Here is a 15,251-nt window from a genome sequence, read left to right on the forward strand (position 1 = left end):
TAGCGGGAGCTTTACTCTGTCTCATGTTCTCTCTACCCAGCACTGACATCTCTCGGCTTGCAGTGAGAAAGTCCTCTCCTCTTCCACATGCCCTTCAACGATAAACAAATAGCTGAATAAAAGAAGTCAGCAGTGTTTGAGGAAATTATAGGTTAGCTGTGTGGTGTTGTGGCTTCAAACTGTTGCAAGTTGAGATTTCAAAGATTGAAGTGGTGTTGATCTTTGGAGTTGCCGAGTTGCTGTGATTTCCTGTCAGTGTTAATTTCCCCAATTTGTGACACTAAAGACTCAGCACAAGCTGTGAATCCCTTTCTAACTTTTCTGCTCTTTTGCTAGCGGACATACCTCCTGCCCCTGGTAACATACCTGCCACGCACCCGCTCATGGTTCGGCATGCTGATCACAGCGCTCTGACACTGGGCACCGGATCCTCCACTACGCGGCTCACGCAAGGCATTGGGCGCAGCCAGAGGGCCATCCGGCCGTTTGCTGCCAACACTGGCCACACAATCCACGTGCACTACCCTGGGAACAGACAACCGAACCCACCCCTGATCCTCCAAAGGTAACAGCCGCACTGTGGGAGGGTCGGCGCCGAGGGAGCGCCGCGCTGCGGGAGGGTCGGCGCCGAGGGAGCGCCGCGCTGCGGGAGGGTCGGCGCCGAGGGAGCGCCGCGCTGCGGGAGGGTCGGCGCCGAGGGAGCGCCGCGCTGCGGGAGGGTCGGCGCCGAGGGAGCGCCGCGCTGCGGGAGGGTCGGCGCCGAGGGAGCGCCGCGCTGCGGGAGGGTCGGCGCCGAGGGAGCGCCGCGCTGCGGGAGGGTCGGCGCCGAGGGAGCGCCGCGCTGCGGGAGGGTCGGCGCCGAGGGAGCGCCGCGCTGCGGGAGGGTCGGCGCCGAGGGAGCGCCGCGCTGCGGGAGGGTCGGCGCCGAGGGAGCGCCGCGCTGCGGGAGGGTCGGCGCCGAGGGAGCGCCGCGCTGCGGGAGGGTCGGCGCCGAGGGAGCGCCGCGCTGCGGGAGGGTCGGCGCCGAGGGAGCGCCGCGCTGCGGGAGGGTCGGCGCCGAGGGAGCGCCGCGCTGCGGGAGGGTCGGCGCCGAGGGAGCGCCGCGCTGCGGGAGGGTCGGCGCCGAGGGAGCGCCGCGCTGCGGGAGGGTCAGTGTGAACATCACTAAAAACAGTTGATCCTGATCATTAGCTTGTTATCTGTGGGATCTTGCTGTGTGCCAATTAGCTGCCATGTTTCTGACATTACGACAATGGTTGTGCATTCCCTGCAGTGCTGGAAAAGCTACTTGGTCCTTTTTTGTCCTATTCTTGGGGTTTTTACATCCTGTCTGGAGCCTGTTCACAGCTGATGTGGTTTAACTGTGGTGGAGAAAGCGCTGTTTTTGGAGTTATGTTGCTCGGTGATGAAGCGTGTTGCTTGCCTTTACCATATTTGTTACTCACTGAGTCTATGTGTCTGCTACATATTGCCTGCAGATTGCTTGGGCCGTCAGCTGCAGCGGATATCCTGCAGCTCAGCAGCAGCCTGCCCCTGCAGAGCCGTGGCCGCGCCAGGCTGCTGGTGGGCAACGACGATGTCCACATCATTGCCCGATCGGATGATGACCTCCTGGATGACTTCTTCCACGATCAGACAGCCACAACCAGCCAAGCAGGTGAAGCAGCTGACCAGGGAACCAGCTAGGCACCACAGAGATGTCAATGTGGGGCAGGGTCGGGGTTCGCAGGCGCTGATCTGAATCCTCAGACTTGTGTATCCTCACCATTTCGAGGGTAATCACAGGAGGATAACAGCAAGATTGGCTGGGTGGGTAACGGTGAGGCAGTGTGTCTTGGGCTACTGGATGATAGAGTCATTGAAGTTTACAGCATGGAAACAGGCCCTTCGGCTCAACTTGTCCATGCTGCCCTTTCTTTTTTAAAACCCCTAAGCTAGTCCCAGTTGCCCACATTTGGCTCATATCTCTCTATACCTATTGAACCATGTAACTATCTAAATGCTTTTTAAAAGGCAAAATTGTACCCGCTTCTACTACTGCCCCTGGCAACTGGTTCCAGACACTCACCACCCTGTGTGAAAAAATTGCCCCTCTGGACACTTTTTTGTATCTCTCCCCTCTCACCTTAAACCTATGCCCTCTAGTTCTAGACTCCCCTACCTTTGGGAAAAGATAGTGACTATCTCGCTGATCTATGCCCCTCATTATTTTATAGACCTCTATAAGATCACCCTTCAGCCTCCTACGCTCCAGTAAAAAAAAGATCCCAGCCTATCCAGCCTCTCCTTATAACTCAATCCATCAAGTCCCGGTAACATCCTAGTGAATCTGTTCTGCACTCTTTCTAGTTTAATAATATCCTTTCTATAATAGGGTGACCAGAATTGCACACAGTATTCCAAGTGTGGCCTTACCAATGTCTTGTACAATTTAAACAAGACGTCGGGACTCCTGTATTTAATGTTCTGACCGATGAAACCAAGTGTATCAAATGCTTTCTTCACCACTCAGTCCATCTGTGACTCCACTTTCAAGGAGCTATGAACATATAACCCTAGATCTCTTTGTTCTGTAACTCTCCCCAACGCCCTACCATTAACTGAATAAGTCATGTCCTGGTTCAGTCTACCAAAATGCATCACCCTGCATTTGTCTAAATTAAACTCCATCTGCCATTTGTCAGCCCATTGGCCCAATTGATCAAGATCCTATTGCAATTGGAGATAAATTTCTTCACTGGCCACTACGTCACCAATTTTAGTGTCATCTGCAAACTTACTAACCATGCCTCCTATATTCTCATCCAAATCATTAATATAAATGACAAATAACAGTGGACCCAGCACTGATCCCTGAGGCACACCGCTGGTCACAGGCTTCCAGTTTGAAAAACAACTCTCTACAACCACCCTCTGGCTCCTGTCAAGAAGCCAATTTTGTACCAATTAAGATAATTCACCCTGGATCCCATGAGATTTAACCTTATGCAACAACCTACCATGAGGTAACTTATCAAAGGCCTTGCTAAAGTCCATGTAGACAACATCAACTGCACTGCCCTCATCTACTACTTGGGTTACCCCTTCAAAAAACTCAATCATATTTGTAAGACATGATTTTCCACTCACAAAGCCATGCTAATCAGTCCTTGCGTCTCTAAATGCCTGTAGATCCTGTCTCTCAAAATACCTTCCAACAGTTTACTCACCACAGATGTGAGGCTCACCGGCCTGTAGTTCCCAGGCTTTTCCCTGCAGCCATTTTTAAACAAAGGCACAACATTTGACACTCTCCAATCTTCAGACACCTCACCCGTGACTATCGATGATTCAAATATCTCGGCTAGGGGACCCGCAATTTCCTCTCTAGCCTCCCACAATGTCCTGGGATACACTTCATCAGGTCCCGGGGATTTATCTACATTGATGCGCTTTAAGAACATAATAAGAACATAAGAAATAGGAGCAGGAGTAGGCCATCTAGCCCTTCGAGCCTGCCCCGCCATTCAATAAGATCATGGCATCCAGCACTTCCTTCTCTGTAATGTATACTCCTCAAGACATCAATATTTATTTCTCCAAGTTCCCTAACACCCATACTCTTCTAAACAGTAAATACTGATGAGAAATATTCATTTAGGATCTCACCAATCTCTAGTTGATCCGCACACAGATGACCTTGTTGATCCTTAAGAGGCCCTACTCCCTCCCTGGTTACTCTTTTGCCCTTTATGTATTTGATGGAGCTCTTTGGATTCTCCTTTGCCTTATCTGCCAAAACAATCTCATGTCCCCTTTTTGCCCTCCTGATTTCTCTCTTAACTCTACTCCTATGCCCCTATATTCTTCAAGGGATCCACTTGATCCCAGCTGCCTATGCATGTCATGTGCCTCTTTCTTCTTGACCAGGGCCTCAATATCCTGAGATATAGGCGGAAAGGTCAATTGCGCAGATAAACGGGCAGATGGAATTTAACCATGAAAAATGTGAGGTGATACACTTTGGAAGGAGTAATTTGATAAGGAAGAACTCAACGAATGGTAGGACACTAGGAAGTTCTGTGGAACAAAGGGATCTTGGTGTGTTTGTCCACAGATCTCGGAAAGCAGAATGGCGTGTTAGTCGGGTAGTGAAAAGTGCACGTGGGACACTCACCTTTATCAATCCAGGCACAGATTACAAAAGCAGAGAGGTCATGTTGGAGTTGTATCGAACTTTGGTGAGGCCACAGCTGGAACACTGTGTGCAGTTCTGGTCACCACATTACCAGAAGGATGTGATTGCACTGGAGGGGGTGCAGAGGAGAGTCACCTGGGACGGGATGGAACATTTAACTTATGAAGAGAGGTTGGATAAGCTTGGGTTGTTTTCATTGGAGCAGAGAAGATTGAGGGCGACCTGATTGAGGTGTACAAGATTATTAGGGACTCGGACAGAGTGGATAAGGAGCAGCTGTTCCCCTTAGTTGAAGGGTCAGTCACGAGGGGGACACAGGTTCAAGGTTGATAAGGTTTGATAAGGTTCACCATGGAAGGCTTCTGCAGAAAATGCAGATGTATGGGATTGAGGGTGATTTAGGTAATTGGATCAGGAATTGGCTAGCAGATAGGAGACAGAGGCTGGTGGTTGATGGTAAGTATTCGTCATGGAGTTCGGTTACAAGTGGTGTGCCTCAGGGATCTGTTTTGGGGCCACTGCTGTTTGTAATTTTTATAAATGATCTGGATGAGGGTAAAGTTGGGTGGATTAGTAAATTTGCTGATGACACCAAAGTCGGAGGTGTGGTAGATAGTGAGGAAGGGTGTCATAGTTTACAGGGAGACTTGGACAAGTTGCAGAGTTGGGCCGAGAGGTGGCGGATGGAGTTTAATGCGGAAAAGTGTGAGGTAATTCACTTTGGCAGGAATAACAGATGTGTAGAGTATAGGGCTAACGGTAGGACTCTGAATAGTGTGGATGAACAGAGGGATCTAGGTGTATGTGTACATAGATCCCTGAAAGTTGGGAATCAAGTAGATAAGGTTGTTAGGAAGGCACACGGTGTCTTGGCGTTTATTGGTAGGGGGATTGAATTCAGGAGCCGCAGCGTCATGTTGCAACTGTACAAAACTCTGGTGCGGCCACACTTGGAGTATTGTGTGCAGTTCTGGTCCCCACATTATAGGAAGGATGTGGAGGCTTTGGAGAGGGTGCAGAGGAGGTTTATCAGGATGTTGCCTGGTATGGAGGGAAGGTCCTATGAGGAGAGACTGAGGGATTTGAGGTTGTTTTCGTTAGAAAGAAGGCAGCTAAGAGGGGACCTTATTGAAACATATAAGATGATTAGAGGTTTAGATAGGGTGGACAGTGATAGCCTTTTTCCTCGGATGGAGAAAGCTAGCACGAGGGGGCATAGCTTTAAATTAAGGGATGGTAGTTATAGGACGGATGTCAGGGGTAGGTTCTTTACCCAGAGGGTGGTGAGGGATTGGAATGCCCTGCCTGCTGCAGTTGTAAATGCGCCTAGTTTGGGGGCGTTTGAGAGATCCGTGGATAGGTTTATGGATGGAAAGGGTTTGGTTTAGGTTAGAGGGTCATTGTTTTTTAACTGTCGGCGCAACATCGTGGGCCTGTTCTGCGCTGTAATGTTCTATGCTCTAAGGTGAGGGGCTGGAGGTTTAGGGGGATGTGAGGAAAAGCTTTTTACCCAGAGGATGGTGAGGGTCTGGAACGCGCTGCCTGGGAGGGTGGTGGAGACGGGATGCCTCTCATCCTTTAAAAAGTATCTGGAGGAGCACTTGGCATATTACAACCCTGACCATCTCTGCAATATTTGAGAGCAGCTTTTAAATTGCAGAGAAAGAAGGGAAAATTGTGCATCTCATTGCCTTAGTCCTGCACCTTTGCAGAATGGGAGCTGAATGAAAGCCCTAGCCCTGGTATGGGGGCATTCCCCATGCTTGGCTGCTGACCACCTGTACTGTATCAGTTAGAATGCTTTTCTTCTTGCAGGTACTCTGTCTAGCATCCCGACTGCACTGACACGCTGGACTGAGGAATGCAAAGTATTGGATGCAGAAAGCATGCACGATTGCGTGGCAGGTGAGAATTTGTTGGCAAATGTGGAGAAAATGTTGTCACTCCCCCATGCGGAAATGTGGAAGGGAGCGGGGGAACCCAAAACGAGCAGTCATAGAGGTTTACAGCATGGAAACAGGCCCTTCGGCCCAACTTGTCCATGCTGCCCTTTTTTTTAAACCCCTAAGCTCATCCCAATTGCCCACTTTTGTCCCATATCCCTCTATACCCAACGTACCTATGTAACTATCTAAATGCTTTTTAAAAGATAAAATTGTACCCGCCTCTACTACTACTTCTGGCAGTTTGTTCCAGACACTCACCATCCTCTGTGAAAAAATTGCCCCTTTGGACACTTTTGTATTTCTCCCCTCTCACCTTAAACCTACACCCTCTAATTTTAGACTCCCCTACCTTTGGGAAAAGACATTGACTATCTACCTTGTTTATGCCCCTCATTATTTTATGGACCTCTGTAAGGTCACCCTTCAGCCTCCTACACTCCGGAGGAAAAAGTCCCAGTCTATTCATCCTGTCCTTATAACTCAATCCATCAAGTCCTGGTAGCATCCTAGTAAATTTTTTCTGCACTCTTTCTAGTTTAATAATATCCTTTCTATAATAGGGTGACCAGAACTGTACACAGTATTCCATGTGTGACCTTACCAATGTCTTGTACAACTTCAACAAGATGTTCCCAACTCCTGTATTCAGTGTTCTGACCAATGAAACCAAGCATGCCAAATGCCTTCTTCACCACTCTGTCCACCTGTGACTCCACTTTCAAGGAGCTATGAACATGTACCTCTAGATCTCTTTGTTCTGTAACTCTCCCCAACGCCCTACCATTAACTGAGTAAGTCCTGCCCTGGTTCAATCTACCAAAATGCATCACCTCGCATTTGTCTAAACTAAACTCTGCCATTCGTCAGCCCACTGGCCCAATTGATCAAGATCCCATTGCAATTGGAGTCACATTCCGATTCCCTCTCCCGCTTTTCACACTCCAGCTTGTGTACAGCTCAGCAGACACCTGGTATCTTCCAGTAGCTCATCCACCCTGTGTGAACTCTGTTTCTGGGCAATGCCTCCATGCTGAACCTGAACTTGTCCACAGCCCAGTGCTTTGGGTATGCGCCACTAGACCCGGACCGTGAGCCACCTGTCTCTGGCCCCCTCCCAGTTCCGGGGAGAATTGAATTGCTCTCTGCAGCAGCCCTGGCTGAAATCAGCTGATCTGAGAGTGATTCATTTAAGTGACCCTTGAATGTGCAAGTGGATGGGAATCACAGAAGATTCCCACAAGTGTGCCAAGCGCCAGCCTCTCTTTTCCTTGGGGCATGAGGGAGGGTGGGAGAGGGCTCGGATACTTCTAGAATGCTGCGCCACTAACTCTGGGACCCTCTCTCAATTGGCAAAGTGGTGAAGTTACCCATCATCCAGCATCTGGAGTCACTACGCGATGAGGAGCTGGAGGAGCGGAGAGAGAAACGCCGGAAGCAGCTGGCAGAGGAAGAGGCCAGGCGAGAGGAGAAGTCCAAGGAGGAGAAGGAGAACAAGGAGCAGAATGCCTCAGTGAGTGAGAGCAAAACACAGGTAGCTGTTGTGTGGACCCTCCATAGTGGGGGACTACATCTGGCACTCCCCATTTGTCTCCCAAGGATGCCTTAATCCTCTGTCTTCTGTTGCTGGGTCAGGAACAGCTGGGATCTAAGGGTATTGAAACACTGTGCACGTTAAGGCTGACCTGACTCTTCATTTTTGCACCACTGCGGGGGCAGATTTCTTCATGGCGTTGCCACATAGCAGGAGGAGTTGGTTATTTAGCCACTCGAGCCAGTTGTGCCAAATCAGTGAAATCATGGATGCTTTTCTACCTTTAGCAGCACTTTGTCCAATGCCCATGTCCTATATGCCTGATCTCAAATATATTGGATGGCTGACATTGACAGCCCCAGAGGCTAGAGAATTCCAGAAGGTTCACAACCCTCTGAGTGAAGGAGCTTCTTCAGATACAGAGGAATTTCCCAAGTTGAAACATATTTCCCAGGGGAATGAGTGCAAGAAATTTTAACTTCAACCTTAAAAGGAGACCTAGGCTGTCAGAGGTAATGTTGGGAAGTGCAGAGTCATGCAGGGAGGGTGGAGGAGATCTGAGTCATGATTGTGTTGTCTGTCTCTTCAAGGCAGTACAGCACAAGAGGGTAACTTGGCTTGAGGGACCAGTGGAAGCTGAGAGTGAGTGATCATCCCAGAGGGTGGAGTTCTCTTGGGCAGAATGCATCTGGAAGCCATGTAGTAGGCAAATAAGGACCAGAGCAGCTGGGAGCAGCCTCGGGCTGCAAACTCCCTGCACCTAGTTTCTCTTATTCAATAAATACCTTTTATTCCAAACAGAATCTGAAATCTCTTGACCATGCCAGTGTGTGCCACACTACTGTTAGGCACCAGTTCAGAAACTCCAGGGTACATTTATGAAGTTAACCGAGACTCCCCAACTATTTTTGGTTTTGGTATCAATGTGAGGATGAAGCGTTCCACCCCAAGCTTTTATCACAACAAGCTTTATTTAACCATACAGCTTAACTATAAAGAATTAGTATAACTTTTACCAACATGATACAATTCTTAACTGCCAGCCTATCTCTTTTAGATCCAATTTAAGCAATACTCCCCATATACATAAACTCCTCTTCAAAACCTGTTAGCAAACAACAGACTTACATGCTGGTACGCAGACTGCCAGTCCTCAACCGCCCAGCACATCTCTGGAGAGAGAAACCTATTTTCTAGCAAGTCCCAAACTACAGTCTCCACAGGGAGAGAATTTGATTCGATTTATTGTTGTCACACGTATTGGGATACAGTGAAAAGTATTGTTTCCTGTGCTCTATACAGACAAAGCATACCGTTCATAGAGAAGGAAAGGAGTCAGTGTTGAATGTAGTGTTACAGTCAGAGCTAGGATGTAGGGAAAGATCAACTTAATGTGAGGTAGATCCATTCAAAAGTCTGACAGCAGCAGGGAAGAAGCTGTTCTTCAGTCGGTTGGTACGTGACCGTAGACGTTTGTATCTTTTTCCGATGGAAGAGAGAATGTCCAGGGTGTGTGGGGTCCTTGTTTATACCGGCTGCTTTTCCTGAGGCAGCAGGAAGTGTAGACAGAGTCAATGGATGGGAGGCTGGTTTGTGTGATCAACTGGGCTTCGTTCAAAACAAAAGTGCATTCAGCTCAGATGAAGAGAAACATCCCAAAATCTTGAATCATTTCTGCTTCTACATTCTCAGCATGTGTGGGGCCTAGCAGACAGCTCCGCATTATAAACCAGAGTTGAATTTTAAAACACACTTTTCACAGGAAAGATGGCACAAATACAGCTTTTAAAGACATAGCATCATCACAGGATTAACAACCTGTTCCTGAGGCTGGAGATTCATTATGAATTTAAAAACAGTTTGAAAGAGATTTGTGAGGAAATGAACCCAAGTTAGGTAATTGGAGTGGAGGAACAAAGCAGCAGCTGTCTAACTGGGTAGCAGTGCAAGTGTGAGAGGCTGAATGGCCAACCCCTATTCTGAAAAGACTTCTGTAGAACAAGAGCACTCCTGAAATCCTAGGAGCAGCTAAAAGAGCATTTCAACCTCAGAGTGAAGTGGTAATTTTTCTTTTGCCTCCAGGTGAGACAGTTGATGTTTATTTCTTTGTGCGGGCGCTGCTGGGTTAACTGTTGTCACTCTTTGTACAGCAGGCTGCAGGTTCCACCAGAGCGGCCAACTCATCTGTTCAAGGTGACAAGAGTCAAACAGGTTTGTTCCCTACCCTAATCTCCATTTGCTGTACCCAGCTACGTGTGTATCACAGTGTAACAAGGGCAGTATACGTAAGAAGACATGGACAGTGAGGTGGGGGGAACAAACGCTGGCACAAGGCATACCATTAGCAAGATGGCAGCTTATCGATGTTTTATGCTGTTCCTTCTTTTCTCAGATTACCCTCAATACTGTCCCCCATCAAACACTCCCAGGACAGGTACAGCACGGGGTTAGATACAGAGTAAAGCTCCCTCTACACTGTCCCCCATCAAACACTCCCAGGACAGGTACAGCACGGGGTTAGATACAGAGTAAAGCTCCCTCTACACTGTCCCCCCATCAAACACTCCCAGGACAGGTACAGCACGGGGTTAGATACAGAGTAAAGCTCCCTCTACACTGTCCCCCATCAAACACTCCCAGGACAGGTACAGCACGGGGTTAGATACAGAGTAAAGCTCCCTCTACACTGTCCCCCCCATCAAACACTCCCAGGACAGGTACAGCACGGGGTTAGATACAGAGTAAAGCTCCCTCTACACTGTCCCCCATCAAACACTCCCAGGACAGGTACAGCATGGGGTTAGATACAGAGTAAAGCTCCCTCTACACTGTCCCCCCATCAAACACTCCCAGGACAGGTACAGCACGGGGTTAGATACAGAGTAAAGCTCCCTCTACACTGTCCCCCATCAAACACTCCCAGGACAAGTACAGCACGGGGTTAGATACAGAGTAAAGCTCCCTCTACACTGTCCCCCCATCAAACACTCCCAGGACAGGTACAGCACGGGGTTAGATACAGAGTAAAGCTCCCTCTACACTGTCCCCCCATCAAACACTCCCAGGACAGGTACAGCACGGGGTTAGATACAGAGTAAAGCTCCCTCTACACTGTCCCCCATCAAACACTCCCAGGACAGGTACAGCACGGCGTTAGATACAGAGTAAAGTTGAATCCAGATAATTAATACGAAGCTGTGCTTGTGCACCCTCTGATAATCAGGCAGCAATGCAATTGACAGTAGCTTGGAGCAAATTGTGTGTCCTGTGGTCCAGTGCAGGAGATGCAGTGGGTTGGAAATCAGGTAAAGTTTTGTCTTTGTGCCTCTATCTTTTCCCCACATGCCTTCACTGCTTTCTGATCTTGGTATTTCTCTGCTTGTATCGTTTTTGTGCTAACTTGTTCACTCTGCAGTTCCAGGCGTCGCTGAGTGGCTGGACATGGAATGGTGCCCTTTGGGATGAGGTAGTAGGTTGTATAGTTTTAGGGTCATACCCGATCTCGGAGTTAACTATACAATCTACTGTCTTTCCTACGGTGGTAAACTGGCCTGCCAAAGCTCCAAGGCTGTGTGGTCTTCACGTGCACAGCTGATAAGGTTCTGTGTGTCGATTCAGTTACTTTTGTTTGAAACTATCACAACTGGCTGGCACAGTATCCGTGCCCAAACTGATCAGGACATTTGAACACAAGTCACTTCCTTACAGTGTAACTGTATGCCTGATTTTCACTTGCCCACAGCTAGTGAGTTGTTGACACTGGAGATGTGTTGTACTGCTGGAGATACTGTCTTTGCAATGAGATGTTGAAGGTGTTGTGCAGGTGCAGGGCTCCCCATGCTGCTCTTAAACAGAGTTGGCAGATTCCCCCCCACCCTGTGTTCATGGACTATCAGATCATCGTCACATTGCTGTTCGTGGGCACTGTGTGCGCCAGGTGTTTGCCGTGTTTCCATAATTGCACAGGGGTGAGAAGTTATACCTGTCAGGAAAGATTGAACAGGCCAGTGTTCATTTCTGGAGAAAAGAGAAGGTTGAATAAGGTGACCTGGTTAATGTCTTTAAAATGATGAATGGGCTTCTGATTAGCAAGACGTAGAGACGATATTTCCACTTACAGAAGGCACCCAGGGCTAAGGAGGCCATCAATATAAACCAATCATTAACAAATCCAACCAGGGAGAAGGTGTGGTGGGGGTGGGTTGCAATGCAGAAGAAACTTCTTCACCCAGAGCATGGTGAGAACTTGGCATGCTCCCAAGGTGAGATGAATAGCAGAAATGTATTTAAGAGAAGCTGGAGTTGGCAGATGGTTTGTATAGAGGAAGGATATGAGAGAGTTGGCAGACGGTTTGTATAGAGGAAGGATATGAGGGAGTTGGCAGACGGTTTGTATAGAGGAAGGATATGAGGGAGTTGGCAGACGGTTTGTATAGAGGAAGGATATGAGAGAGTTGGCAGACGGTTTGTATAGAGGAAGGATATGAGGGAGTTGGCAGACGGTTTGTATAGAGGAAGGATATGAGGGAGTTGGGAGACGGTTTGTATAGAGGAAGGATATGAGGGAGTTGGGAGACGGTTTGTATAGAGGAAGGATATGAGGGAGTTGGGAGACGGTTTGTATAGAGGAAGGATATGAGGGAGTTGGGAGACGGTTTGTATAGAGGAAGGATATGAGGGAGTTGGCAGACGGTTTGTATAGAGGAAGGATATGAGGGAGTTGGGAGACGGTTTGTATAGAGGAAGGATATGAGGGAGTTGGCAGACAGTTTGTATAGAGGAAGGATATGAGGGAGTTGGCAGACGGTTTGTATAGAGGAAGGATATGAGGGAGTTGGCAGACAGTTTGTATAGAGGAAGGATATGAGGGAGTTGGGAGACAGTTTGTATAGAGGAAGGGCTGGCACAGACAAGTTGACCGAATGTTCCAGATGGTGCTTTTTGAATCTTTGTCACATGCTCCAGGAGGCAATGGGGGAGTTGCTGAACTCCAGAAAAGCCCAGTGTAAGATGAAGTGTCCAGTTTCAGCCACCACAGAGGTTGCATTTGGATTTGAACTGTTATTAACCCTGGAAGATGAATGACTGGTTCGATATGCGTCGGCAGGCTGAGGTAGTAGGTTGTATAGTTGTAGGGCAGTGATTCCCCCTGTTCATTTTTTCTTTATTTTGCCCTGCTTGGAGATAACTATACAACCTACTGCCTTCCTCGCTGAGTAGCCAAGCAACCAACAGGCGTGCACTGCTTTGTAGGCAGTGGTTGATGTTGGGGCTGTGAAGGTGGATACTCTGCGTGGTGCAGTTTCAGAGCGTGTGATGGGAAATGTTAAAAGAGGTGCCTGCCCACTGGTTTTGACTTTTTAAATTCCAATTCAAATGCAAATGAGTGTACAGTGAGACAATAGTAAGTGATCCTCGAACATCCCTAAAATATTAAATACAGGTTGAAGCTCTCTCTACACTGTCCCCATCAAACACTCCCAGGACAGGTACAGCACGGGGTTAGATACAGAGTAAAGCTCCCTCTACACTGTCCCCCCATCAAACACTCCCAGGACAGGTACAGCACGGGGTTAGATACAGAGTAAAGCTCCCTCTACACTGTCCCCCCATCAAACACTCCCAGGACAGGGACAGCACGGGGTTAGATACAGAGTAAAGCTCTCTCTACACTGTCCCCATCAAACACTCCCAGGACAGGTACAGCACGGGGTTAGATACAGAGTAAAGCTCCCTCTACACTGTCCCCCCATCAAACACTCCCAGGACAGGTACAGCATGGGGTTAGATACAGAGTAAAGCTCCCTCTACACTGTCCCCCCATCAAACACTCCCAGGACAGGGACAGCACGGGGTTAGATACAGAGTAATGTTTTTTCTAGGCAGAACTAATAGAATGGAAGTAATTCCTGATTTATAGATCAGATGTATCTGAACAGCTGAAAAGCCATATCGGTCAGGACCATTTCCCAGTGCTCCTCTCTGCTGGTTTGTCTTCAGTTTATTTCACACTGTCCACAACAGTTATGAATCATTCTCACTGCTCGCCACTTGCTTCTCCTCAGAGTCTGTTTGTTCAGTGTTTTTTTCTCTACGCTGTGAAATTCTGCTGTGTGTTCACTTTGTGCCCTCCTCTCTTGGTTATCTTAGCCAAACCCCCTCACGCGCAGCCCTTCAACAGCCTTGATACCTTTCTGTGTTACCCTCTCGCAGGTGTGAGCTCCAGTGCCCTGACAGCCACGAACGAAGCCATCAGCAACATGGCCGCCTCGATTGCAGAAGCAGCACTGGAAGCCATGAGGACACATGGCCAATTAACAGGTGAGTACCTGTATGGTGCTTGCCACCGTATCTCCGCTACACCAAATCCACAGGAAGGTGGGGAGTGGGCTGTTACACAAGTGCTGCAGCATGTCTTTAAATCAGCATTTTCCCAGATTCCCTCTTTCCTTCCCAACCATTCAATCCCATCATTGAACCTCCTGGAGGCCATGCGTCATGTTCCAGACCATCGCACCCTCGCTTTGGGACAACATTTTGGCTCAATAGGTGGGATGACCTATTTGATGGGGGACAGTGTAGAGGGAGCTTTACTCTGTATCTAACCCCGTGCTGTACCTGTCCTGGGAGTGTTTGATGGGGGGACAGTGTAGAGGGAGCTTTACTCTGTATCTAACCCCGTGCTGTACCTGTCCTGGGAGTGTTTGATGGGGGGACAGTGTAGAGGGAGCTTTACTCTGTATCTAACCCCGTGCTGTACCTGTCCTGGGAGTGTTTGATGGGGGGACAGTGTAGAGGGAGCTTTACTCTGTATCTAACCCCATGCTGTACCTGTCCTGGGAGTGTTTGATGGGGGGACAGTGTAGAGGGAGCTTTACTCTGTATCTAACCCCGTGCTGTACCTGTCCTGGGAGTGTTTGATGGGGATGCAGTGCAGGGTTCTCTGTCTTCTATCTTCTGCCTCTCTTTTTGTCATTCTCCGCAATAATGTTAAAGCGCCTGTTCTTCGACTGGAGCTCATGTTTCTCAATCGCTGCTTTGCTCCTTGTGAATCTTTGAAGTTGGAAAGTTTGGGTATCGTCGATTGCCAAACCTTCAATCTGTCCAGCTGATATCTCTTTGATCATGCAAAATATCTCTGCCTGCAATGGTTTGTGTCCTTGAGCAGTGTTGATTAAAGTAATTGGAGACATGCCACAAGAATTGGCCTTAGAAAGCTGTTTGAGTCGAGGCAGCCTTTGGCACCGTCCTTCTCCATTTATAGCTCTCCGTGAGAGCAGAGTGAACCCAAACCTTCCACTCCATAGAACCCCTAGGGTGCAGGAGGAGGCCATTTGGCCCATTGAATCTGCACCAACTCTCTGACAGGATCTTGCCCAGGTCCACGTTTCTGCCCTATCCCGTAACCTCCCACATTTCCCATGTCTCCTTTCTTGAACTTTGTGATGGTGGTGTTGGCATCCCTGAGATCAGCAGGAATTTCTTCTGCTTCCCAGCTTTTCAGCCAATGAAGATGACAGGTGAGCTCTTAACCAAGTTTGAAACTCTCTGCTGGAATCCCCTCCACTCTTGTGGATTTTTCCATTCTTCATGTGTT

General features: G+C 48.5%; 1 protein-coding gene across 8 annotated transcripts in view; it reads left to right on the forward strand.

The window, feature by feature from the left end:
* huwe1 (HECT, UBA and WWE domain containing E3 ubiquitin protein ligase 1) overlaps nucleotides 1-15,251 on the forward strand; it is a 273,934-nt gene that overhangs the window by 219,679 nt on the left and 39,004 nt on the right. For 7 of the 8 annotated variants that reach the window (XM_080182805.1, XM_080182808.1, XM_080182812.1 and 4 more), the window contains 6 exons: nucleotides 337-565; nucleotides 1,479-1,657; nucleotides 5,993-6,082; nucleotides 7,479-7,633; nucleotides 9,805-9,865; nucleotides 13,868-13,975. In XM_080182805.1, the coding sequence (XP_080038931.1) occupies nucleotides 337-565; nucleotides 1,479-1,657; nucleotides 5,993-6,082; nucleotides 7,479-7,633; nucleotides 9,805-9,865; nucleotides 13,868-13,975 (822 nt within the window). The remainder of the gene's footprint in view (nucleotides 1-336; nucleotides 566-1,478; nucleotides 1,658-5,992; nucleotides 6,083-7,478; nucleotides 7,634-9,804; nucleotides 9,866-13,867; nucleotides 13,976-15,251) is intronic. The other variant, XM_080182807.1, reaches the window with a different exon arrangement.

This window comes from Carcharhinus amblyrhynchos, unplaced genomic scaffold (genome assembly GCF_965287045.1).
Source record: "Carcharhinus amblyrhynchos unplaced genomic scaffold, sCarAmb.v2.hapA scaffold_90, whole genome shotgun sequence".
NCBI classification, from domain to species: domain Eukaryota; kingdom Metazoa; phylum Chordata; class Chondrichthyes; order Carcharhiniformes; family Carcharhinidae; genus Carcharhinus; species Carcharhinus amblyrhynchos.